At 34.8% G+C, this 27,173-nt stretch overlaps 1 protein-coding gene across 2 annotated transcripts; it reads left to right on the top strand.

Annotated features, from left to right (window-relative positions):
- Window positions 1–1,743: 1,743 nt before the first annotated feature.
- On the top strand, window positions 1,744–26,122 carry ZMYM1 (zinc finger MYM-type containing 1). Of its 2 annotated transcripts, none has more exons than XM_037827764.1 (10): window positions 1,744–1,806; window positions 10,828–10,997; window positions 12,115–12,187; window positions 12,393–12,642; window positions 17,181–17,355; window positions 17,449–17,661; window positions 19,767–19,920; window positions 21,108–21,245; window positions 21,416–21,453; window positions 21,973–26,122. In XM_037827764.1, exons 2-10 carry the CDS (start codon window positions 10,902–10,904, stop codon window positions 24,283–24,285), a joined length of 3,450 nt encoding a protein of 1,149 aa, XP_037683692.1. In that variant the 5' UTR covers window positions 1,744–1,806; window positions 10,828–10,901; the 3' UTR covers window positions 24,286–26,122. The 2 variants fall into 2 exon arrangements, with proteins under 2 accessions (XP_037683692.1, XP_037683693.1); XM_037827765.1 differs by having other exon boundaries at window positions 1,750–2,530.
- The last annotated feature ends 1,051 nt before the right edge of the window (window positions 26,123–27,173 follow it).

Raw genomic sequence — 27,173 nt, 5'->3', positions numbered from 1 at the left:
TGTCCTCTTCTATACAATGCAGTCTTTAACACTCCCTACTCTTATACCTAACCCACAGCTTTAATTTACTGTTATGGTCCAAGTTCCTGCAGGTTCCTGGTGTGACAAAAGTTACAATTCATTCCAGGTGCTGCACATTCTCAAGTGCATTTTCCTGAGGTGGGGAAATGCTTTCAGGCTACAACTTCTTACTGGTTTCTTAAATTTCCCACTACACAGAAGCCATCATTATCATATCATGAGGGTCATTTTTCTCTAGCTGAGATATGGAGAACAAGACTGAAAATAAGTAAATCAAGCCCCCTATCTCCCAGAGCCTCCACCAATCCTTTCTTAATTTAAAACATAATCTCTCAGTCACTGTAAACTGTTGAGGCTTCAGAGCAAGAAAGATCCAGGCAACTTGTGGCCTACATCCCGGTCTACTGTCTGAAACTTTTGACTAAATGTTCAGCTCCATGAGTGGTGGTGAAGTATGACAATATATCAAAATTATCAGACATCCTGAGAGTTCTTATCATGAATCCTCCATTTTTTCAACTCCCAAGGATGTTCCTGGTAATGACATCACTTGCCTTTGGAGGCCTGCTCGACTAGCACTCATTTCTGGGTTCTAGTTTGATCTTAGTCACTGCATCACCACAGTGTGACTTGGAGTAAATGACCTTTGCCCTCTGGCCCTCAGTTTCCCCAGTGGCAAAATGGGTGCATTAGAGGAGAGATAATTTAGTGGGGTCCTTTCCAATTGTAATGGTCTAAATGAATAGATTATTACTGTTTGGAAGGTAAGACTAATTGTTGGAAAAATCAACTTTGGTGACAAGTCTAGTACTCAAAATCAACAGGGTCTGCATTTCATATTTACTGCAGAAGATATTCAGGGGTCACAGCAGCAAGGGTCAGAAGGCCTGTTTGACCTAGAACTGTATTAACAAAGGGCCTCAAATTTAGCCTTGATATACCTCCTCAACAAGTTATGGTAATAAGTTAGGAAAAAAAATTATGGTCAAAGACAAGATTGCAATAAATTTAACATTCAACTTTATATATTTTTATAATCCTATTGTGATTTTAGGAATGGCACAATTATTTAATCCTATACTTTTTAGGTGTTGAAAGCATTAATTTGTTAACTATAAGCATTTAAAATACACCTTGATTTTTCCAACCCAGCTTTAGGATTATTTTAATTTTAATATATTAAGAGTCCCCCAAAGTGGAAGCAACCTGGATTTTTGTTTTACCTCTGCTGATAAATTCCTTTACTGGGAGTTTACCATGTACTGGCATTTTTAAAGTAACCTTCTTTAATCCTCACAAGCCTATGACGTAGGCAGGTACTATAATTACTCCCATTTCAAGGATGAAGAAATTGGGATCTAAAGAGGTTGCCAAATAGCTCCGGGTCGCAGTTAGTAAATTGGAAAGTTATCCCTTGAATCCAGGAAATCTAATTGCCCCGGTAGAGTTCTGAGTGAATGCCAAAGCTGCCCTAGCTTTTTCTGCCCTAGGGTCCAAATTTGACTGCGATCTAAAGTTGGCTTCAATGGTAAGATCCTGTGCGGATGCAAGGTGCGGATGTACCCGACACCACAGTACCTCCTCTCTTTCTCTCCTCGCCCCTCTCTCGTATCTTCTCCTACCCCAAGGTCGCTCTTCCCAAACTAGGAAGAAAAGGCCACGCCGGTTGGGCGGTGCTGCGCATGTTCAGCCGCAGAGCACGGCGGGAAAGGGGCGGGGGCGACGTGACCGTTTTGTACCGAAGTTCCTCTGAGGAGCCTTCTGCGGCGGGCGTCTCTCAGAAAAGTTAGTAAGCCTCTATGCGGCTCTGGTCTCGGTCTTTATTCCTGTCCAACACCCGTGCCTTTCCGGAGAAGGGTGGAGAGTTTCGCCTGTCGGAGGGAGGAAGAAGCGCCGGGCTCCGGCCGGGGTTCTAGGGACGGGCCCTGAGTGTGGACTCCGCCATGTGGGGGTCGGGAACTCTGGCCAGGCCCCGAGCTGGATTGTGTTCGTGAGAGTCACTTTAACCTTCCAACAAAGAATCGGGGGGTCGTTGCCTCCCACTTCCAGCGTTTCTCGCCGCCTACCGCATCTGCGTGGTAACAGCTTTCAGCGTTTGCCCTCTCTTCGCGGCCTTCGTTAGTTTCTAAAACATTGAACTGATCTTACCTGTGGCTCTCCTTCCTTAAGAAGTGGTTTTTCAAACTTAAATCACGGGACTCCTTTTGCAAATGGGAGCGTACACGGGAGCTCAGCTAAAAGAAATTAAAGAATCACTACAAATGAGTATTACCCATTTTATAAGTTTGACTCTTGATGAATTCGGACTTGAAATTGGGATTAGATGATGGTGCAATCTTTATCAGCCTTTATTTTATCACACTTTATTTCAGTATTTTGCGTTATGGTACAGGATTGAGACTTACCTTCGTTTGCATGGACTAAGTATTTGCAAACAGTAACTTTCTCAAGCTTTCTCAGGATACAGTCTCAGGATACGTCTCAAACTGAACCAGCAGTTTGGCGTAAAGTGGGTAATTTTTACTTTGAATTAAATCGCTGATAACATCTGACGACAGCTTGTTCTCCTCATGACGATTATATAAGATAAGGAGCCCCAAAACCTATAGCAAGAACTACATTTGGTGTTAATAGTATCAGGACTTAACACGTTTAGACATTCACTTCGACCATTTAATTCTTAGGTTAAGGCAAGAGCATTAGAGGAGTAGATGCATTTGCTAAAATAGTGAATTTGCTTCTAGAATTTTATGTGAATGAACATATACATGCCAGATTCAGTGCAAAGCTGTAACCTTCCTAATCAATGCCTTAGCCACAAGGATTGAATTATATTTACACAGATGTCAAGTGAAGCTGTTTTCACAAGGTCTGTTTTAATCTAGTACGAGTTAATGCTCCAGAGGTCTCCAAAATACTTAATGTTTGGTATATAACACAGTTGAGTAAAGCTCATATTTTTATTGTTTTTTAAAATAAATTTTTAGTTTGAAAATGAAATATGAATAAAATGTTTGTTGAACCCCAAAAGCACAGTTTGAAAGCTACTGACTTGTTAGATAAGTTTCTTTGGTGTTTCTTCAAGGGCCTTCCTGATCTGTCCTATGTCTGCTTTTCCAGCTTCACCTCCTTCCAGTAGTACTCTTGCATTTTACCTTCAACAATAACTCCACTCTTTGTAGCATATATTTGTGTTTTTGCTTATGTTGTCTCTATGCCTAGAATATCCCCCATCAATGCTTGATATATACAGTTACTTTAAAACCTAACTCAGATTTCCTTCCAGAAAACTTTGTCGATCATCTTCTCCCTCATTTCTGCTTTGTACCGTATATACACTTACCTTGTTGCACTTACTCTGTTGTGCTAGGCAGAGTATTATGAGGGTCAGGACTACCATGCAACTCCAGTACCCTAGGCACCTCATAAATGGTGGCTCCCTGTTGCCCACAGAAGGAAGCATGGGTGTTTTAGTTTGGTTTGAAAAGCATTTCACCACCTGCCTCCACCGTTCTTCCCATCAGGACAGTAAAAGAGCTTGCAGAAATCAGCTGAATAAAACAAATCCTTGCAGAGTGTGATGTATTAAGAAGTAACTGTACTATGAAGAAATAAAAATCTTTTTAAAGATCTGGGAAGTAGTGGGAACCCGAATGATGAAAGCAATTAATTTCTGCTCAAAGGTGGAAATGCAAGGAAGGGAAGTCAGAATGCTCTGGGGAACATGTGACATTTGCGCCTTAAAGGATGTGTAAGATTTTACCAGCCCACAACCTCCCAGCTGGAGACATGATCTTAATTTATGGCTTGTTTGCCCTTCCCTCTAATGCTTCTTCATACCTCACTGTTGTGGACACCTTTGCCTCAATTTTCTCCCCTTCTTGTTGAATGTAGACACATTCATGACTGGTAGTTGGTTAGTGAAATGGAAATGTACATTCATTTGTGGATCTTAGGTGTAGGCTCATGGCCTTTTTTTGAGTACGAAGCTACAATTATAGTTATTTTAGTTTGTTTGTTTTTTGTCTTAAACCAAACCCATAATGGATTGTTTAAAATGCTCCATTTCAGTTTCTTTAAAAGTGAAGTAAGAAATGAAAGATACTTTCAGAACTTTTGGAGTACAAAGTTTTTGGAGTTTTATGATTTTTTTCTAGTCTTCTATGATTATTTTATCCCTAATTCTCAGTTTTTATTTTTTTAATGGCTCTTGTTATTGAGTATTTTCCAAACATTTAACGTAGTTTTCAGTGAAACAGCTGTTTCTTTTTGGTTAATATGGCAACTTTGTTAAATGAAGATCAAGAGAACTGACAGAATTTATCATATATATAGTTTTCCCACATAAAAATAGGGTCAAAGTATTGTTCTACAAGTTGCTTTTCCCAGTTAACAAAATACTAGAATGCCCCTCCAGGGCAGTATTTGGACTACACAAACAACAGCCCAGTTTTCTATAATATAGAGAAGTCCAAATTTACTTAACTCCTCTTTATTTATGAACATTTAGGTTTTTACAGCTAACAATGCTGCAGGAAACATTGTACATACACATCATTATGTACATTTGCAATTATTTCTATAGGATCAGTTTCTAGAAGTACCTAGTCAGAGCACTCACATTAGATTTTAATGTGATTTTAACAGGGTATGCACGGGAGTGCTCATGTTGCCATATCTTTCCAATGTTGTATATTAGCAGTCTTTTTGAAAGATTTTTCTTTTTATTGACATGTGGGTGTATATGTAAAGTGCAGAAATCATAAGTGTATAACTAGATGAATTTTACATATGTCCATGTAACCAACATCCAGATCAAGATAATAGAACATTTCCAGCACCCCACAAGACTTCCTCATGGCTTTCCTAGTAAATATCTCCTTCTTAGACTTCTAGTATCATACATCAGTTTTGCTTGCTTTCAATCTTCATATAATTGGAATCATACAATGCATGGCTTCTTTGTGAAGTTCATCCATGTTTGTCACGTAGCATCAATTCATTCTATTTTATTGCTGTGCAATATTCCATTGTATGACTATATCACAATTTATATGTGCATTCCATTATATCCATTGTATTATTAATAGATGGTTGGGTTGTTTTGGGTTTTGACTCTTACAAATAAAGTTGCTATGAACATTCTTCCACATGTCTTTTGGTACACATAAGCACTCATTAGATATGTACCCAGGAGTGAAGTGCCTGAGTCATATATATGTTTAACTTTAGAAGATACTGCCTAACAACCTCTCACAATGATTGTTATCGCTTTAAATTTCCACCAGCATTGTATGCTCCAGAACCCCACAAACATTTGGTACTGTTAGTTCTTTTAATTTTAGCCATTCAGTGGCATCATGTGGTTTTATTTGAATTTCCTCTGAATGCTAGTGACATGGAGCACTTTTTCCTATGTTTATTGGTCATTCTGTTATCCTGTTTTAGGAAATGCCTGTTTTTTTATAAAATGCCTATTTTGTTTAATTAGATTGTATGTCTTACTGATTTTTAGGATGTTTATATTCTAGATATAAATCCTTTATTGGAGATATGGATAGATATTTTCTGCCTTATTCTTTTAACAGGGTTTTTTTTTTTCTTGTTTTTTTCAAACTTGGAGGCATTTTTTTTTCTGGCTCATGAAATGTGAACAATAGTCACTTAAAACCACAAATTCATCAAGATACATGTTTAAGAAACAATTTTCTATGACTTTGAAATATGGAAAAAGTCATTTTGTGTGATACTTGGTAGTGTCTCAATTATATCACATTGTTTTTAATATGTATTCTTCCTATTTGACATTGCTAACATGAGGAAAAAAAAACATTTGATATACACAGAAGGCCAATAAACATTTCTTGTCTCTGCCACACCAATTACAATATGGTTAGAATGATTAAAAACTTCACTCTAAATATAGATAAAAGATTGCAATGACATCTTTGTTTAAAAATTATGTAACTGCCATATATCTTTCTCTTTTTCGTTAATCATTCTGTTATTATGCTTATGTCAATACCAGACTATTTTAATTACTGTAATTTTATAGTAAGTCCTCCAACTTCTTTGTGATTGTCTTGGCTATTACAGGTTCTTTGCATTTCTGTACACATTTTACAATCATCTTGCAAGTTCCGCAAAAACCCCTGCTGGATTTTGATTGGGATTTTGATCTGCAGTTTCATTTAGGGAAAATTGGCATCTTAATATTGTCTTTCAGTCAATGAGCATGATATATCTCTCCATTTATTTTTCTTTATTTTTTCCGAGCAATGTTTTGTTTTTATGTAGAAGTCTTGACACCTTAGATTTATTTCTAGTCTTTGATGTCTATGATGCTATTGAAAATGACTTTTTTAAATTTTATTTTCAAATTGTTCTAGTACAAAGAAATATAATTGAATTTTGAATATCAACCTTGTTAAATTTACTTAATAACTCTGATAGTTACTTGGAGATTCTTTTGGGGCTTCTATGTGCACAATCATGTCATCCGTAAATAATGACAATTTTACTGCTACTTTTTCAAGATTTATGTCTTTCATTTCTTTTTCTTGTTCCATTGACCTGACTAGAACCTCTAGTACAATGTTGAAGAAATGTAATGAGAGAGGAGATTTTAAAATACTGACCTTGTATTATCCTGTGAGCCTGCTAAATTCACTTATTCTCATAGTTTTTGGGAGGTGAGGAGGGAAAAGAGGAGATTCCTTAGGATTTTTTCCATATTCAGTTTGTCTATAAATACATTTTTACTTCTTCCTTTCCAATATAGTATTTTACTTTAGCCTAAAGAATTTCCTTTAGTATTTCTACAGTGTACATTTGCTGGTGACAAATTCTTGCAGTTTTCATTTATCTAAAAATGTCTTTATTTCGCTTTCGTTTTTGGAGGATATTTTTACTGGTTATAGAATTTTGGATAGATTTATTTTTTCTAACACTTTAAAGGTCTTCCTTTGTCTTCCGCTTTCCATCACTATTGATGAGAAAACAGCCTTCATTCCTATTTTTGTTTCCCTCTATGTTGATGTGTCTTTTTTCCCTCTGGCTATTTTTGAGACTCTCCTTTTATCTTTGGTTTTCAACAGTTTGACTATGCTGTACCTAGTTGTGTTTTTCTTTGTGTTTATCTTGTTTTGGAGTCATAGAGCTTCTTAAATTCATGTGGTTTGATGTTTTCGTTCAGTTTTGGCAAATTGTCCAGCCAGTATTTCTTCATATATTGTTTCTGACCCATTGTCTATTTTCTCTCGTTTTGGAACTCTGCTAACTTGTATGTAAGACTTTTTCACCATGTCCCACATGTCTCTTACATTTATCTTTGTGCATCAGTTTGACTACTTTTTACTAACCTATCTTCTAGTTCACTGATCTGATATTAAATCATCTATTGAATTCTTAATGTCCCTATATCATTTTCTAATTCCTGAATTTCCATTTGACTCTTTTGCCAGTGGATTCTGAGTCTCTCCTGAATTTCTCCATTTTTTTCCCTGTATTTTCTTGAACATTTCAAAGTCCTTGCTTGATAACCAATATCTGAGTCACCCGTGGATCTATTTCTATTGTTTATTTTTTTTCCTTGGTTTTCAGTCAGTCTTTTTTTGTTTGTTTGTTCATTTGTATGTTTTGGCCTGTAAGTTTTTATTGGATTCTGGATGTTGTCAGTGAAACTTTTTAGAGACTGAGTGATGTTATCTCCCTTCAGAGGGGACTAAATTTTCTTTAGGCAGGCAAATAGTATCAGCAGATTATATTGATTGTATTCAGGATTGGTTTTAGGCTTTGTTAGAGCTGGTCTATTGCTAAAAGTGGTCTTTTCTCCCAGGGTATGATCCTTAACTCTTCGAGGGTGATCTCCTGGAGTCTCTACTGAAAGTCCAGGTCTTTACCGAGTCCTCTCTACCTTTACTGGAGTTGAATTTCAACATCTCTCTTCATAACTCAGCGTATCTAATATAATCTCTTCTTTGCTATTTAGCCTCCCAGTTGCTGTTTTCTGTTGGATTTTTTGGAGTCTTAAAACCCAAGTGACTTGGGGGAAGGGAACATCTGTATGCAAATTTGGGGACTCATTTCTCTGTGTTTTCTTCCTTCCCCGGATTATGCCTCATGAATTCCAGCTAATTTTGGCAATCCAGAACTAATTCAGTCTCCTTATCTCAGTACACTGCTGGTTTTTATTTGGGCTGTTTTCCACTACTGTGTCCTGGAAAGTGCCCTCAAGGATAAAGCCCATTAATTTTATAATTGATTTCAGTGGGAGATTTTAGTATGATAAAGGCTACTCTGTTGTGGCTGGATTTATCACCCTTATTTTAAAATTCTTGCCAATCTGATAACTCTGGAGCTGAGTTGGTTTAGAAGCCGAGTAGGATTTGAATAGTCAGAAATGACTTCTGTGGGAAGAACAGTATCAGCACATACATGGTGGGGAGGAATTAAAAGATTAAGGTGAAGCAATTTGAAGTTTCATGTTTATGTGAGCAATATTATACTAATTTTCCAGGAGGAAAAGTAGATACATTCCCTCTGGAATCCTGTGTGTGTAGCTGGAAATAACTCCTGGTAGTTTGCAATTTCTTTGCAGGCTCATCTTTACTTTAAAAAAGGAATGCTAATTTTGTTCTCTGTTCCATAATATATCTCTTTGTTTCAAATTAAAATGGTGTAAATTACTTACTTTCAAGCAATATTGACCAGCAGGATGATGTGCCCCATTTATCCTGTGACTATCATATTGTGGTTTAACCCCAGGGAGTATTGGTACTACAGTTTGGAAAGATGGGTGGGAGATCTGTCATTTTATTCTAATGTGGACATTACTGTAAAGAGAAGTAATGGATTTGTCATTCATGTATGTGGTTTGCTCTTTTTGTTTTTCTAATGGTTAGACAAATGTTACATACCATTTTCTCGTAGCTCAGAAAACTTGTAGATCATGACAGGTTTGAAGGGGTTCCAAGATGCCAAGCTTATAGGTGCTTGATATTTAATTGATATTTACACTTGCATGGCATATTTATTTTCAGATGAAGGGAATCTGCTTAATGACAATACAGTATTTCCAGTGTTTTGTTTTGGCTGAGTGTGTGTAATGCTCAGATGGGTTGAGCAGAGGCCATACCAGCGTTCAATTGCACTTCATAGTCTGGAGAGTCTCAAAGGTAGTTTGCTGACTTTAAATAGAGTAGAGGGAGTGCACCCTTTCATTTTGTTCTGTCTGAAGGGCATTACAGGCTTTATTTATTTCATTTCCTGTTTTGAGTTAAGGGCTTTGAATAAAAGCTGAGTTATAGATGGGGGTGGGAAGAGGTGGTTGAACCAAACCTCAGGAATAAAAACTGATGGCAGAATCCCTTGGGTCTTTTCACGTACTAACTATTGACCTGGAATAACTCCTGTTAAGAATTTTAACTTCTCCATGTTTGTTATTTTAGTTATCCCCTACCATCCATAATAATTAGTTGTAAAGCCCTTTTTAAGAAGAGGGTGTGTTTGACTTGGGGTGATCAAGGAAGGGGAATCTAGGAGACCAGGAGACTTACACTCTGCAGCCAAGCTAGGGTGGCAGGAAGGGAAAGTATTCCAAAGGATATATGATCTGAGGTAGTAGCTACCAGAAAAATGGGAAGTAGGCCTCTGTAAAGGAAAAAGAACACTGGGAGCCAGTCTGGGGCTGAACAATCAGAAGGCTCCTGTAATTTCTCAAAAACTGTAAAGTGGACTTCTTTGTAAACCTGAATGTTCAACGATCTTTTATACTGTAATTTTGGATTTTAGCTGTCTGTTTACCAAGAAGAAATCTGTTGATTTGGGGGCCATGGGATTGGGACGGAAGCAGGAATGAAGGATGATGGGAAAACAGATTTCAAGACATATTTAGAAGGTAGATTTGATCTAATTAGTGTTGAGATGTGGGGAGTCTGGAGAAAAAAAGCACTTGAGACTACTCGATTTCTGTATTGGTAAATTGGGGATTCTAATAGTACCATTTACCAAGAAAGGGAACATGTAAAAGCAGGTTTGTAGAATAATGTAAGAGTATAGTTTTAAATCTCTTGAGTTTGAGGGACCTGTGGAACATCTGGGTGAAAATATCCAATAGATAACTAGATATATGGACTGGAGCTCAGGAATGTAGGAAAAGCAGCCTATTAAGTGATAGTTGAATCTAAGGCTGTGTCCTCGGGAATTGTGTTTTGGGAAAACGTGTTTTAGAAGCAGAAGAAATGTTTGTGGAGAAGACTAGTAAAGAGGTAGGAGGAAAAATAGGAGGTCTGGAGTCATGCATCCTTGGAAGGAGAGACTTTCAAGGAAGAGGGAAAGAGTAGTCAGAAAGAAGGCAGTAGAATTTGGATCCTTGAATTATTTAAATGCTAATGTGAGAGGAACCAATAAGGAAAGGAAGAGTCGGAGACAGATAACTGGCTCTGTAGAAGGACAGAGGTGGGTAGTGAGATCCAGAGTACAGGTGATTGGATTAACCATTTTCTCTAAAACTTGATAAATTGAAAATAAACATGTAGATTTGGTTGTTTTATGTTGTAGCCAGGCCTGGGGGGAATAGAAATGGAGAAGGCTAGTCCCAGAAGGAAGGATAGAGATGTTGCCTATCAGAGGAGTGTAAAGCAAAGCTATATTGAGGAATAATGACTGAAGGAAGCCAGTGTTGGTTCTGTGAAGAAACCTTGAGGCTGAGCTAAAAAACTTTTTGTAGTTACTGAACAATTACCATATTTTAAGAGGACTAAAATTTTAAATCAGACTTTTTCTTCAATTCATATTGTATTTTAGGAATCTAGAAACTGTTCCCCAGGAAGAAACTCATTAATTTGGAACTGGAGTATTCCTTTGCATCAGATACTAAAATGAAAGACCCACCATTAAATGGTGAATGTGACAAGACAATGGTACCACCACTGAGGCGACTTGATGAAATTAAGACAGAGCCCGACAATGCTCAAGTAAATATCTTAAGCTTAATTTCTTTTTTCTAGAGCAGCATTTAATTCTAGATTTTAGTTTTGCTGTGATGGTTTATAGGTTCAAAAATTTAAATCTTATCTTTTCCAAAGCAGTTGATCAAGTAACACAAAGTATATGATGTGAAGTGCCATAATAAGTATATGCAAGAAAGGGAATTGAGAGAAGAATGTACTATTTGGAATTGGACTTTTGGATAGGTAAAAGGATTGCTTAGAGTGTTAGGGGCTTAGGTGAGGATAACACATTTTTGTTTTCATTTTTCCTAACTTGAAACAGTGCAAATAACTATATGTTTTATGTTATTGGCTTTACTGAGTAGTGGAGTCAATAAATTTTAAATTCTTAAAACTTTTTTTTATTATTTTTTATCCCAATTGGTTTCATGTTTAAATAATCTTAAACATTTTTAGACTTATCACATAAAGTGAGTATTCTGAAGTACGGCCAGCTTTCCTCAGAATATTTGTATGTGAACCTGATAAAATTCTTAATGAAACACAAAATAAATCAGAGAATTCAGTTTTAAATTTATTTCTAGTAATAGCCAAAAGTAGGTCTGTGTTAGGTAAGGGTATGACACTCATTGAGTTGGTAACAGCAGTCTGCTTCTGAATTTATGACAGGGAAATTTTTTCCATCTGGGAAGTATCATTGCTGTTTCAACCTATGGACATTCAAACACATGCAAGTTTAGATATGGTAGCCATGAGATTTTCTGCTGATCTGAAAAATCCTCTTTTGTAAGAATCATTCATCCCAATATGTTTTTGTGTTTAAGGTCTTAAGGAAGATAATTAGCTGTTAATGATTAAAACAAGAGGGAAAATAGGTGTCATTGAGTACATCTTCTCTCTGTAGGGCTACTGTGGGAGTGCACTGACAAAGATTCTGAGGTCACATCTGGATAGCATAGAAAATAATGTAGTGATTGATTGGTGTTATCAGCCAAGAGCACCAAAAGAGGGAGCGCTTACCAATTTCTTCAATTCAGTTATACAATTCACTCAGCAGACTTGAACATAAATTATCACTTTTTATTGAATAACCGATTGTTTTAATTACATGGTATTCATTGTTTTCAACTTTCTTTTTTAGGAGTATTGTCAAGCCCAACAGCCCAAAACTCAAGAAAGCGAACTGAAAATAAGCTCCACGTTTTCAGAGAGTGGTAACAAAATTGTTTAAGTTAATCACATGTATTCTGACCATTAGGATAGCCAGCTTATTCTACTTTTTTGTACAATGCCTTTGAATATTGCTTTGTTAGTGTTGGGTTTCACGTCCATGAGAATTACCACTAAAAGAAAATAAAAGAATTCATACTTAATTTTATGTAAACACTAAAGTTCTTCCTTCTTGTTTTGTTTTTATAGCTTCACAGTTGACTGCAGGCATTCAGCTTTCTCTGGCATCATCTAGCATGAGTAAAATGCTTCCTTCAGTTTCAACCACAGTTATACAAGTTTCCTGTTCCGGTTGTAAAAAAATTCTCCAAAAGGGGCAAACTGCTTATCAGAGGAAAGGATCTTCTCAGCTTTTCTGCTCCACACCATGCATCACCGGATACATTTCATCTGCCAATTCACCAGCTCCTCCCAGGAGAACTTGTTCAAACTGCTCAAAGTATATAATTCTCAGTTTTGCCCCTTTTTATTTCCCTAATAGATCTCGATCAGGGTCTTAGTTGTAATTTTCTATTTATTTTTTTCTCTGAAGAAATATCACCTTGGTTCAGTGGGGAAAAAAGCTGCTTCTGTTTAGTTCCTCTAACGGATTCTTCAGAAAAAGCTTTTTCACTGAGAGGTTTCCAGAAATTGAAACGTGAAGAGTTCTGTTACTCTTTAACTTGAAATAACATGTCTTCTAAAACTTATTTTCATATTCTTTTCAGTTGAAATTCTTCATAAGTAGGATTAATGTATGCCCCTTCTGTTTTATCATTTAACTGTGTAGGCAGCAACTACTCAAAAATGAATCATTTAACAGTTGTTTTGAAACTTCTAAAATGTTTTTCTTGTAATGGCAAATCAAGTTATTCTTTTGAAAAACTGAAGAATTAAACACAGACATATATATGTAATCTTTTAAAAACTTCTCGGCAATATTGTTGGGGTCTTTTTTGCTGACTTTTACATATGTAAAGCAGTTTAGATCAGAGAAAGGAAGTAGTGACTTCACTCAAGTTTAATAATGAATTAGTGAAAAATGTCCAGAACTTCAACCTCTACCCCAAGATGTGTGAAGGATTTCTGGCATTTTGGTTTTGAAAGTCCTATGGTAGTGTGATTGTGGGTTGTTAGTACTCATTAAATGCTAATGCTAAATTTAAAATGTCTTTTTTTCAGAGCAAGGCAACATATAGGCCACCAGGTTTGCTTCTAAATATAATTATTTCCTTTCAAATAATGTCCTGTTTTGGAATCAGACTGTAACAACTTGAATCTTGCTTTCCACATTCACAGTTACATTCTGCTACTCAAAATGTGATCCCTGAGCAGCTATGCTAGCATCACTCAGTAGCTTGTTAGAAATGCAGAATCTCATATCTCATCCAGACCTTCTGAATCAGAATCTGCATTTTAACAAGAACCGCAGGTGATTCATGTATATGCTAAAGACTGAGAAATATTGAGAACTTCTTTTGTTTCTTAGTAGTCCTGTTTTGTTAAATGTATATACAAATTATGTGAATTAAATTTATATAAATAAATAGATTAATCTATTGATCAGAACAAAACTGGAATTCAGTAAATGTTAACCTTCACTATTCTATTAACAAACTCAAAAACCCTTTTTATTGGTTGCTTCAGTTTCTCATTTAGCTGCTGCTTCAGGTGTCATCCATTACTTTAAGTCTTACTCCCATGAACTTTACTTACCTTTCTCTGTTGCTTTTTCAGCCCTTTTATACCATACTGTGTCTTTTTTCTTTTTTTGCTGTGGGCTGTTTGGCACCCTCATTACTTCAGCCTGCTTTCTTTTCTGCAGAAACATAAAATGGGAAGGGAACTTAGAGAACATCCAGTCCAAACGTTTTCTTTTAGTTTTGAGGAAACTGAGGCCCTGAGAAGTCAAGGTATCATGTTGCTATGTTTGGAGTTTATCCAATCCATATCTTCAGCACATCTCCCAAATAGATTGAAAAAGGCTGAAGCAGGAAAGGGTTAGTGTGTGAGTTGTCTCTGAGGCCAAGAAATCCAGTATGAGCAAAATTATGAGATGCATTAACTTACTTCTGGAATAAAATAATTTTTGATTAAAAAATACTATTTTATAAGTTGGTAGAAAGATAGTAGTAATACTTAGACTGGGAGAGGCCATCCGCTGATCAGAGTTAACTTTTTTTCAAATTTTTTTTTATTCCACATTCATTATCCTCTTAATCTATAGTTCTCAAGATTTTAACCAATTCTCAGTTATTGTTAAGGTTTCTTTTATAGCAAGAACTTAAAATCTGTTTGGGGTTAGTACAGTATTCTGTTTCTTTAGCCACATGAAAGATAGCTTTAAAAATGACATTTTTAAATCTTATTAGAAAGATATATATATATATATATATATATATATTTGAGAGCCAGTGTGTTCAAGAAGTGTCATTTCTGAATTTTAGTATTCCAAATCGATTCAACCAGAAATCTGGGAAATAATCATTAAAGGCCAAAATAAGCCAATGCACTAAAGTGTTAACATTTGGTTTATTTAAAGGAAAGTTGTTCAGACCCCTGCTCAGAGTTTGTTTCAGCTAATTTTAGGCACTTCTAACAAGATTCATTTTTTAATTTTTTATCTATAAGGCTTTAGTAGATTAGAAGCCAGCATTCTAGCATGCCAATAGCAGTATTTCTTCTGCCTCTCTTCCCAGCTGGCTAATTTCGTTTCTGTGTTAAAGATCTGCCTCAGATATCTTTGCCTCTTGTCTATCCCCACACCATTCCTCCCTCCTGCCTTACCCTCCAAAAATTAATTGTTCTCTGGTCTATGTTTTTGCAGTATTGTGTTTATAACTCCCACAGCATTGATCATAATATATTATAGTAATGTTTTTTAAATTTTGATTTTGTCCTATCGGACTATGAACCTCTTGAAATTGGGGATCAGCTTATACTCATCTTTACATCCTCAAAGCCTAACACTGCCTGGCACACAGTGAATCCTAGAAAATTTTTTGTCAAGTGAAGTATGAGACAACACAACCCAGGCACTACAGATAGGGCTTTATTTTAAACTAGTAAAATGACTGATGTGATAATGAAATGAAGCTGTTATTTTCAGTACCATTTGTTTAAGAAGGTGGGAAGTTTATAATATACTAAAAATCAGAAAATGTTGAAGTAGGGTTGATTTCAGGAGTGTTTCATCTGGAAAACTGTTATTGTGAAAGATTGACATCCTGTCAGTTCTACGTAGCCAGATATGTTGGTTTTTCGTGTAGGAGCATTTATCAAACTTTTCTGGTCTCAGGACTCCTTCGTACTCTTAAAAATTATTGAAGAACAAAGAGCTTTATTTTTTAAAGTTATATTTACCAATATTTACTGTTTGAAATTAAAACTGAGAAATGGTTTTAAAATTTAACTGTTAGCTCATTTAAGAACTGTAAACCCAATACATGTTAATATAAATAGCATTTTTAAAGAAAAATAACCATATTTTCCAAAACAAAAATTTAGTGAGAAGACTGACATTGTTTTAGCAGTTTTGTGAACCTCTTTAATGTCAGGCTGGGTTCTCATATCTGCTTTTGCATTCAATTTTTGTAATATGTTGTTTTGGTTGAAGTCTATGAATAAAAGCTGGCCTCAAATATGTAGTTGGTAAAGGAAGGAGTGTTTTAATAATAGCCTTCTAGATTGTTGTGGTTGTTATTCTTTGATACACCAAAAGACAAGTGGTGGTTTCTTAAAAATTAGTTACTATGTGGAATCTGAAACTATAACATTTTGTACTCTGTTACAATAAAATCCACTAGTCTTTCTTGTGCTTTGAATTGATCTTTTACCCATGAGTGATTTTTGTAACATCATGGTATGGTCATTTGGAAAATTGGTTCACTGAGTTACACAGATCTTCCAAATGTTGACATACTTTGTTATACAATATTAAAAAAAAAATCACATCTGTTGCTATAACCACCAATCTCATCAGAAAAGTCATTAGTGTTAGGAAGTGGTCAAGCTCAAGGTGGCAGATAGAGGTTTTCCAAAATTCTGATTTTTACTTGATAGCTTGAATTTTATCATTGGCTATAAATACTGTCAGTTGTTTTCCTTAAAGAGACAGTCTCACTTTGTTCATTTTTGAGAAAATATCTGCTAGATACCCACTTCTGAATGATAGTTTGTCTGCTAGTCATTCTTACACATAAAAATGTGTTCCATGAAAAAAGCTTTCAACTTGCAACTCTTAACATTTTTATACATGGTTTTTCTGGAGGCAACCAATGTACTTTGTTGTGTAAGGGAAGTACTTTGTCCCACTTTGTCACATAAAATATTAATGATGTACTCAAGGATCAAGATTTAATAATTTTTACTGCTTCATTAAGGACATTCTTAAGAAAACTGTCACGTTTGAGGTTTTTACTGCAAATGTATGACAGTGAACAATAAAGTACTAGTACATTTTGGTGTCACTGCCTTGACTGCAGTTTTACTGACCATTGCTTTTAAATCATTAGGTCAACACAGTAAAAAAGGCTTATAACATTTTAATATTATTATGAAAATAGTTTTAGTTTCCCTGAACCCCTGAAAGTATCTGGAGGATCCCCTGGAGTCCACAGAACTATCCTTTGAGATCCTCACCCCTATAGAGTCCAAAGTCACTCAAGTTCAAATATATGATTTCTCATTATCACTCTTGTATCACTAGCACCAACTAATACAGGCTGGTTATTCCTCAAATTAGCACTGTCAAATGTGTTTTGTAATTCCTTCTTTCTAATGAAGATATTAACATTGAGAGAATATGAATGACTTATCTAGGACTAGATACCAAATTTGAGTTTTCTCATTCCAAGGCTGGTGTTACTACTGTTTCACAGTTCATCATATAAATGGAATAGCAGGGGAGGAGATTGCTTGTGGGGGAGAATTAGTTTATGAAGATGAGGAAATAATCGTGTTGGAAGTGTTGAATGGTGCTCTTATTATTTATTTTAGAGACATTTTAAACCCAAAGGATGTGATCAGTATGCAGCTGGAAGATACTACCTCTAGCAAAAATTTTTGCAGCCAATCTTGTCTTTCATCTTATGAAGAAAAAAGAAAGCCCTTTGTTACCATGTGTACTAATAGCATTTTAACCAAATGCAGCATGTGTCAGAAGACTACTGGTGTAAGTTGCTTTTTTTTTTTTTTAATCTTTAGGAACTCTGATGATTCTGCTTAAATATCAAAGTTTTTGATTGACTTTTTTTTTAATTCCTAGATTCAGTATGAAGTAAAATACCAGAACACAAAACATAGTCTTTGCAGTAATGCCTGCTTTTTAAAGTTTCACTCTGCTAACAATCTCATCATGAACTGTTGTGAGAACTGTGGGACTTACTGTTACACCAGCTCTAGTCCATTCAACATACTTCAAATGGAAGGACAGACTCAGTACTTTAATAGTTCAAAGAGTGTTACAGCATACAAGCAGGTATGAGTAAAAATCTATTGCATAAAATAAGGACCGCTTCCATTTGAATTTACTGCATAGGACTAAGATGAAAAATAAAAGATAGAGTTCCTTCCATTAGATGGCCTATGAGTTGTTCCCACTCCAGGAAAATGTGGGGATATAGATCTTAGTACCATTAGGAATAATGGTGGATTAGTAAGATGAGGTTAGAAGATGAAATAAAGACTTTTACAAGTTTCTTCTTGCATAAGAATTCATGATAAATGCTGTATGGAGATTTTTCGAAAGAATCTCAGAGTAATCACCTTACCTTGAAGGAAAGACAAGCAAGTGGAAGCATGTTTATAATCTACAAATAAAGATAGCAAAAGCAGCAAAGTCTACTGATCAGTAAGACCCAGCCACAAAGACAAAAAGAGTTTTTAATTCCATGTGTTTAGCTCTTATTCCTAAGCAATGTAAAGATGAATGAAGAAAGTCATATGCTTTTGTGAATCAGTCACAGGAGGAAATAAACCAGTAAGAATTAAGCGCCTGCTTCTGATGGGAGCTTTGGGTGGGTGCTTCTGACATCAGAGAAGCTAGCCCTGCTTTGGTGTTCTAAGTGAAATTAACACTATTTTAGTGGTCTGAGCACCTTTCAGGAGATGGGACTGTCACATATTTTGCTTTTTCAGATGATGTTTGAGACCCAACTCTACCCTATAAATTCCTTAAAAACAAGCAAATTAAAGCTGGGAGTTGCAGTGAGCCACAGTTCAGGATAAGTTATTTGTGAACCATGTTTTTCTTTGGGAAAATGCCCTGCCAGGCGAGTATCCTGTGTTGGGACCGGAAACGGGAAAGAAGAGAAGTATTGTTCCTTCTTTTCCTTCTTTATCCCTCTCACTCAGTAAATAGGCCTTGTCCTATTTTTAAGAGCTTATGTTGAGTACCCAGTTATTCAGCCCATGTGATAAAGTAGGGCTGATTTGGGTAAAAAGTTAACAGGTAACACCTCACACTTTGCCCTGCATATATGCCGTGCATGTGAAATATTGTGCAATATTGGAGTGATAATGGAGAAAACCCCATATTGTTAGTGAACTAAATCCAAGAATTAGAAAATTTTTCAAATGTGTGAATCTTGAAAAATGACATTGTTTAGTGTAATTATTTTGACCATAACTCCATAATAGAGTATAATTAGTTAAGTATTAGCCTTCCCATATGAATATGAATTAATGTAATTATAGATTATTACTATTGTTGCTTAATGTTAAAGAATGGTGAATTGTTGGGGTTTCTCAAAATATAAAAATTATTCATGCTAGTAAAGGATAAAAATGGGAATTTTCAAAATTATCCTCTGCTCTTTGTTTCATTGTTCTTTGCTAGTATCTTCTGCTTTCACAGAAAAAGAAAATCTGTGTAAGATATTTTCATTTTCTTTGTGCTTTGTGTCCCCCAAAGCAGTTCTATTCCATCATTGCCATCAGTGTTGTATTCTTAAGTCCAGGAATGATGATTCCTGTTTCACCAGAAAGTATAGGTAGTGAACCTCACACTTTATACCCTTTTCTTTTGCACATTGACTGCTTACTGAACTCACTTAACTCTGTACTTCTTACTGCTTATAAACTGCTTTCTTACAATATGCTTGCAGTTTATACCATGAAGTTAATGTATAAAAACAATGATTCCCACAGTATCTCAATAATGTGTATTAAGCACCCTTTCTGGCTCCTTCTTAGCACTGATAGGAGGCTTTCTTGAGTTGATGCCCTTGCTGGCATTGAGGAGAGACCTATAATTTAAGAGCTTTGTGTATTTGTCCAGTTGAATTTAATTGCCTGGAATGATGAACATCTATGACCAGTTTCTTCATTGCACACCTATGTTTTATTATTGCTGTTAATGTATCTAACAAATAATACAAATGGTTTTCCAACAGATGTATCAGTTTCCTTCATTTCACAGTCATTGCAATCTATAGTGCTTCTTTTTCAGGTTTTTAATAAAGTATAAAAATATGACTATCGTCATTGTGATATTTCACCTAAAAGCATGGGGGTATGTTTTTGTTCGTTAACAATATATGTCATATTACCAGGAATATGAATATTATTTTAATCTCTAAACAGAAACCAGCCAAAACACTTCCATCTGTTCTTTTCAAATCATTGAAGCCCTCAGATGAAATTATTGAGACTACCAATGTCTTGGGGAAGACAGAGCTTTTCTGCTCTATTAGTTGTTTCTCTGCTTACAATAAAGCTAAGATGGAATCTTCTTCAGGTAAAGTTTGTTTTAGCAGTTTTCAGAGGTTTAGTAACTGTTGAAGAACACTTACTCTGTGCTTTAATTTATAACCTTGATTCACTTACAGATTAAAATGACTTAAAATCAAAACACATTTAAAAATGGTTTAAATGGCAAATTTTATTATATATATATATATATGTTACCACAATAAAAAAAAATTTGAGTCAGAACAATTCAAAATTTGTTACAAAGAAGTTTTCCAGTAATTTTTGTAAAGGGAAGATTACTTCACCACTAGAGATTTAATATTATTTGTAAAGACTGATACAAACCCTCTTAATTTTAAGGCAAGATTTAAGAAAACATTTACAGATACATGTCTTTAGAGTTTTTTGGACCTTTAGTAAATGAATTTATGTATATTTACATTAGTGTATTTATTGAGCACCTACCACAAGACTTGGTATACAGGAGGCACTTAATATTTATGAGTTAATATATTTAAGATAAAGAATGGTTCTGTTAGAATATAGAATGTTGTATCAAACCTAGCTCTGCTTTGTAAAAATAAGGCTATCAGTTATATTAATTTACATGCAGTAGAACTAATTGAAAATGCTTTATTTAACATGTGTTAATAGAAAAACACAAATAGTACAATGCCAACTTAGTATTTTATCAAAGAGCCTTGTATAAGACCAGGGATGCCATTCACATAAACTGCAGAATGAATGGTACCCCAGGAGATTGTAGATCATGTAAACTGGCTTATTGAAGAAATCTCTTCAGTACTAGCCTGGACACCAACCTAGCTCCATTAATGTTGAAGTTTATGAAGCCTAGAAGTGTTAGAAATGACGCTTATTAGGAGATTCCATAGGAATCTCTTCTTTGTTCTTCATGGCTAATTTCACATAAAAATTTGCTTATAGGTTATAAAAAATAATATAAAAGGACTGAGAAATTATGTGCCCAGATTGAAGATATAAAATGATGGCAAGTATTAAGTATCAGTTTAGTGCTGTTCCTGTTATTATCCTGAAGAACCTGGCCATCCCTAAGTCCTAATAGAAATTACTCCAATTAGAAAGAATTACTTAGCCCAGCAATATTTAAAGCTATTAATATTTGCCCTTTGAAATGGTTGTTATTAGACAGAGCTTTAATAACTGGTTGATTCTGCCTAGCTTACAAGAAGTCTTTTTGTTTATTTTTATCAGTAAATATTTCCATGGTGCAAGATGCTTCAACAGAGCTCCCTTCTCCAAAGAAAGATACAACTCCAGTTATAAGCAATATAATGTCATTGGCAGATACTCATGTTGACCTACCCATTGTAAACTCTGATGTTTTACAAGGTATAAATTGATTTGAGTATATTTGAAATACACATTATTTTGCCTTACTTAATGAATCTGTATTCCAAGTTTTCTTTTTATTTCTTAATGTAAAAATGAACAATTACAGTTTATCGTAGTGTTTTGTAGATTTTAGTATAACACCTTGAATTTATGCTCTATTTTAACAGATACAGTTTCTTCACTAACAGCAAATGTCATTGCAGATGTAAGTTTTATTCTTAATATTTTTGCTACTGTTTTTAGCATTTAGTTTCTTTTTTAGGCAGATTATACATGTATGTATATCTTAGCATCTTCATTCTTGTTTTCATTTTAGCTCTCAAAAAAGTAAAGATACACTTGAAAATACCTTTTGGTGTTCACATTCAATTTCCCAAGTCTTAATTTTGACATGAAATTATTAAAAGGAATGCTGAAGCAGTATTATAAGTCATTTTTCCTCTTTTTAAAATTATCATGTCTTTAATACTTGTTATACAATTCTGGTCATCTGAGCAATAAAAATTATTTTTATTACAATTACATGCAAAAGGTTATTTGAACATTTTATGCTTTATCTAGATCGCAAATAGTTATAAATAATTGTTAATGTTTCCCCCTAGTGGAGCTCATACTATAATTCACCCATGTATTTTACTGTGTTGCTAGAATAGATCTGTAAGGTATTTTAATTGATTGTTTGAAAAGTTGCTAAAATATATTATTTTATCATTTTTTCCCAAAGATTTCTAAGAGTTCACTCAGTGAATCAAGTAATGGTATTGCTAATAATAGTATGGAACAGCCAAGCCTTTCGCCATCTTCATCTGTACACAGTCAGCATACAATTGGCTCTGATATTGAAGTACAAAAGAATAAAGTATCAAGCCAGGATCCTGCATACAATATGAAATCTATGAAAATAAATGATGGGCTGTGTCATCCTAAATTTACATCTAAAGTACAGAAAGTTAAAGGGAAGTCACGAAGTATGAAAAAATCTTGGTGTTCAAATTTTCCGAGTTTTGGAAACAGTGTTAAAAAGGATGTGACATTCTGTTATTCGTGCCAGTTGTTCTGCCAAAAAAATTTTAGTTATGGAGGAGAGTCATTTGCAACCCAAGGAATTTCTAATTGGAAAAAAACTCTGGAAAAATTCAGAAAACATGAGAAAAGTGAAATGCATTTGAAGTCGTTGCAGTTTTGGAGAGAATACCATTTTTGTGATGAAACAGTTAATGATAATTTATCTATTCATTCAAAACAGGTTGAGGGAAATAAAAAGTACCTAAAGTTTATAATTGAAAATATTTTATTTCTTGGAAAGCAGTGTTTACTTTTACAAGGAAATGACCAATCTGTTTCATCTGTGAATAAAGGCAATTTTTTAGAATTGTTAGAAATCAGAGCAAAAGATAAAGGAGAAGAAATATTTCGACTTATGAATTCACAAGTTGAATTCTTTAATAGTACTCAAATTCAAAATGAAATTATTGAAATAATAAAGACTGAAATGTTGCAGGATATTGTGAATGAGATCAATGTCTCCTCAGCTTTTTCAATAATATGTGATGAGACAACTGATAGTACCACTAAAGAACAGTTTTCAGTTTGTGTAAGATACCCACAAAAAACCTCAAAGGCTATCTTAATTAAAGAAAGATTCTTGGGTTTCCTTGATACTGAAGACATATCTGGAACTAACTTACATAAGATTATCAAAACTTACCTGCAGCATATTGGAGTTGATCTGAATAAAATACGTGGCCAAGCCTATGATAGTACCACTAATTTGAGGGGAAAATTTAGTAAAATCGCAACAGAATTCAAAAAGGAGGAGCCAAGGGCTTTATACGTACATTGTTATTCACATTTTTTGGATTTAGCAGTGATTAGGTTTTGTAAAGAAGTAAAAGAACTCCGAAGTACTCTCAGTACTCTCACGTCTTTGTTCAACACTATGTATATGTCTGGGGAAATGTTGGCAAGTTTTCAAAACATTTGTAAGCTAAGCCAAAACAAAACATGCAAGAAACATTCTTCACAGTCATGTTGGACAGTCCATGATCGTACGTTACTGTCTGTGATTGAGGGTCTTCCAAAGATTATCGAAACATTGGAAGTTCTATCAAGCCATTCTTCAAACCCAACTTTGGCTGATGAATTGCGTGACTTAATAACATTGGTTTCTAAATTTGAATTTGTCTTTTGTTTAAAATTTCTTTATCGAGTGCTAAGTGTTACAGGAATTCTTTCCAAAGAGCTTCAAAGTGATACCATAGACATTTTTTCTTTGTCTTCAAAAATAGAAGCAATTTTAGAATGTTTATCATCTGAGAGGAATGATGTTTATTTCAAAACTATCTGGGATGGAGCAGAGGAAATATGTCAAAAAATAACCTGTAAAGGTTTTGATGTTGAAAAACCTTCCCCTCAAAAACGAAGAAAAATTCAGAAAATTATGGATCATGGCAGTTCAGATAGTGTGTTTTTTCCTACTTCAACAGAAGAACAATATAAAATTAATATTTACTTCCAAGGATTGGATACTGTATTACAAAATTTAAAATTGTGTTTTTCAGAGTTTGATTATTGCAAAATAAAGCAAATTTCAGAACTGTTATTTAAATGGAATGAACCATTAAATGAAGCAACAGCCAAATATGTTCAAGAGTTTTATAAACTTGATGCAGATATTATCCCAGAACTTAGATTTTATCGACACTTTGCAAAGCTCAACTTTGTTGTAGATTATGAATGTGTCAATTTTATCAGTCTTGGCTATTTGTTTATTCAACATGGTCTTCACAATAATATTCCTTGCCTCTCAAAGCTATTATATATTGCTTTGTCTTGGCCAATTACTTCACCAAGTGCCGAAGCCTCATTTTCTACACTGACCCGCCTTAAGACTTACTTATATCATACCACAGGGCAAGAAAGGCCTAGTGGCCTGGCCCTGATGGCAGTTGAGCAAGAATTGGTCAATAAGCTGATGGAGCCTGAAAGACTCAGTGGAATTGTAGAAAAGTTTATCAATCAGATGAAAAAAATATGATGTTGGCTAATTTGAACCTACCTAAAAGAATTTTTGATTTCTGTTGGAAAGTTATAGTTTGGATTTCAAAATTTTGTCTCTAAAGAAAAAATAGTTTTTCATTAGAACATGGTTCAGAATTCCAAAAAAAAAATACAGTTAAATGTCTCCTTCCTACTCTTAGCACCCAATTCTTCCTTCCTGGAACGTTATCAGTTTCTTAAATATTCAGAGGTATTTTACTTAAATGGTTCTATACACACTTTTCTTCAGCTTATCTTTTCCACTTAACATATTTTTGAGACTTAACAGTACATAAAGAGTTTCTTGATTCTTGTTTACAACTGCGTAAGATTTCATTGTATGGATGTGCTATCCTGTGAATAGACCATAATGTATTTGAGCACTTCCTACTGACAGACATTTTAATTCTTTCCATTTATATTCTTACTGGATTTAATAAACTTGTACATGAGGAAGTTTCTGTGAAATACATTCTAAAATGGAGATTACTGGATCAAAAGATTGGTGCCTTTTTATTTTTGATAGATATTGGCAAATTGCTTTTTATAGGGGTGTGCCAATTTAATCAACCACCACCAATGCCTCAGTACCTGTTTCCTCAGGTTTTCACAGTATTATCAAACTTTTTGATCTTTGCCAATCTGTTAGTTGAAAAATGGTATTTTAGTTTTTTTAGTTTTAGTTTGTATTTCTCTTAAGAATAAGGTTGGGTATCTGAGCCATTTGTATTTCCATTTCTGTGAACTGTCACATTTAAGCACAGACTAAATATTGCTCGTTTTGGTTGTGTAATATTGCCACTTGTTGGGATGATATAATAGAAATTATTAAGCTACTTTATGAAAATATTAATGTTATTTTTCAAATAAATAATTCCAGAAGGAAGGACTCTTCTGTTATTTAAACAGTTAAATGTCAAAGGAAGTGTATGTTCCTCATCGATTTGAAGGAATTTGGTGGTGGATATATCAGTACCTGGATTGGGAGGTGGGGGGATATTTCTCTGACATCTTTAGCTCTTGCATGCCTTCTCTTTCTTTTTCCTCTGGTGGTTATTGGCTTATTAATATTTCCTATCTCTTAAGTTGATTTTTATAATTTGTCATTTTTCTAGAAAGAGCTTCCATTTCATTCAGGCTTTCAAATGTATCTGCTTAGAGTTGTAGAAAGTGTTCTCTTTATTCTGGATACCTGTAGTTATTTTCTTACTGACCTTGTATTAGTCATTGTATTAGGGTTCTCCAGAAAAACAATCACAGGATATATGTATATGTATACACACACACACATAAAGAGAGATTTATTTTAAGGAATTGGCTCATGAGCCTGTGGGAGCTGGCAAATCCAAATTCTCTATTTGCAGATCAGAGGCTGGAAATTCCTGGAGGACTGATGTTAGTCTTTAGTCAGAGTTCATAGGGAGGCTAGGGAAGAGCAGAGGGTGTAGTCTTGAGGCAGAATTTCTGATCTCTGGAACTGTCAGTTTCTCCTAAAACCTCCAACTGATTAGATGTGGCCCACCCACATTATGTAGGGTAATCTCCTTGAGGTCAACTGATTGTAGATCCTAATCCTATCTACTAAATACCTCCACAGTAATCATTAGGCTGAAGTTTGACAAAACTAGAGACCATAAACCTAGCCAAGTTGACACAAAATTAACCATCACACTCATTTTTGTTTTTTTCTTTATTAGTCCAACTAGTGATTTATTTAGTTATTTTCAAACACAGTCTTGGATTTATTTATCACTTTAAAAAAATTATTCATTTTAACATAAAAGTACAGAGAATATAATGTAACCTCTAGTCCTATCAGATCCTACATTTTGTTATGCTTCAGATTTTAATTCAGAAATAAAATATTACAAATACAATTGAAGCCCCCTTGCAAATCTTTTCCTGATAACATTGCCCTTTTACTTTCTCAAGAGGCAACCATTAAATGGTGGGTATCATTCTATGCATGTCATTTTTTTGTGTGTGTGCATTTTCTTTATTGAAAATTTGAAAGGTACATCATTGTTTTACTGGCATTCTTGATTACTAGTACATTTATTTGCTCATGTTTTTCTACATACACCACTGCTTCCCTGAAATATGTTTATTTGCTTTACATATTATTATTTTTTTTATTTTGAAATAAATTCAAAGTTATAGGAACAGTTGCAAAAACAATACTAACCCCATACAAAGAATTCCATCATACCCTGACCCCCCTCCCCCGATAGCTCAATCCACCAGCCTTAACATGCTGTCACATCACTATTTCTTTCCCTCCCTCCCTATCATCCATCATCTATTGCTTTGTCTTCTGAACATATGAGAGCTAGCTGCACATGTCCTTGAACATACACTATAATTCACGTATACACTTCCCATGAACAAGAACATTCTTTTATGCAATCCCATTAAGCGCAGCTAAGTACAAGAGATTCAACAATGATACAAAGCTTACATTCTGTATTTCCTTTACCTTATGTCTCAACTGTGTCCCTTTGAGCCACCTGTCCTCTATCCTCCAATTCCATCCAAGTTCATCCTTGGCATTCAATCATCCATTTAGACTGTTTTTTTTTTAGTTGTGGGTACATATATACAGCCTAAATCTTCCCATTCCACCCCCTCCCTAGCCTTCCATTAGTGGGATTAATCACCTTTAGAATGTTGTAATGCTCTTTCCCACCACCCATTACTAGAAATTTCCCTTCACCTCAAACAGCAACTCCACCCTCATTTCTTAACTCCCCATTGCCCCTTCCCCCATTTCTCTTAACCCAAACTCTACAATTCATCTCTATGGTTATATTCTCTGATAGTTTCTTTGTGTTTGCTGTGGGTGTTAAAATTAACCTCTTATATCTATAACAATCTTGTTTTTCTTTG

This window comes from Choloepus didactylus, chromosome 2, assembly GCF_015220235.1.
Source record: "Choloepus didactylus isolate mChoDid1 chromosome 2, mChoDid1.pri, whole genome shotgun sequence".
In the NCBI taxonomy this organism is placed as follows: domain Eukaryota; kingdom Metazoa; phylum Chordata; class Mammalia; order Pilosa; family Megalonychidae; genus Choloepus; species Choloepus didactylus.
The sequence above is the reverse complement of the archived record's forward strand: the minus strand, read 5'-3'. Positions and strand labels throughout refer to the sequence as shown.

What these genes read in the sequence shown, in the direction of transcription:
- ZMYM1 (XM_037827764.1), top strand. Translation starts at nt 10,902, where the DNA reads ATGAAAGACCCACCATTAAATGGTGAATGTGACAAGACAATGGTACCA. An exon ending in CAGAGCCCGACAATGCTCAA is followed by an intron (nt 10,998 to 12,114) that starts GTAAATATCTTA and finishes TTTCTTTTTTAG; the next exon opens with GAGTATTGTCAAGCCCAACA. An exon ending in TAAGATGGAATCTTCTTCAG is followed by an intron (nt 19,921 to 21,107) that starts GTAAAGTTTGTT and finishes TATTTTTATCAG; the next exon opens with TAAATATTTCCATGGTGCAA.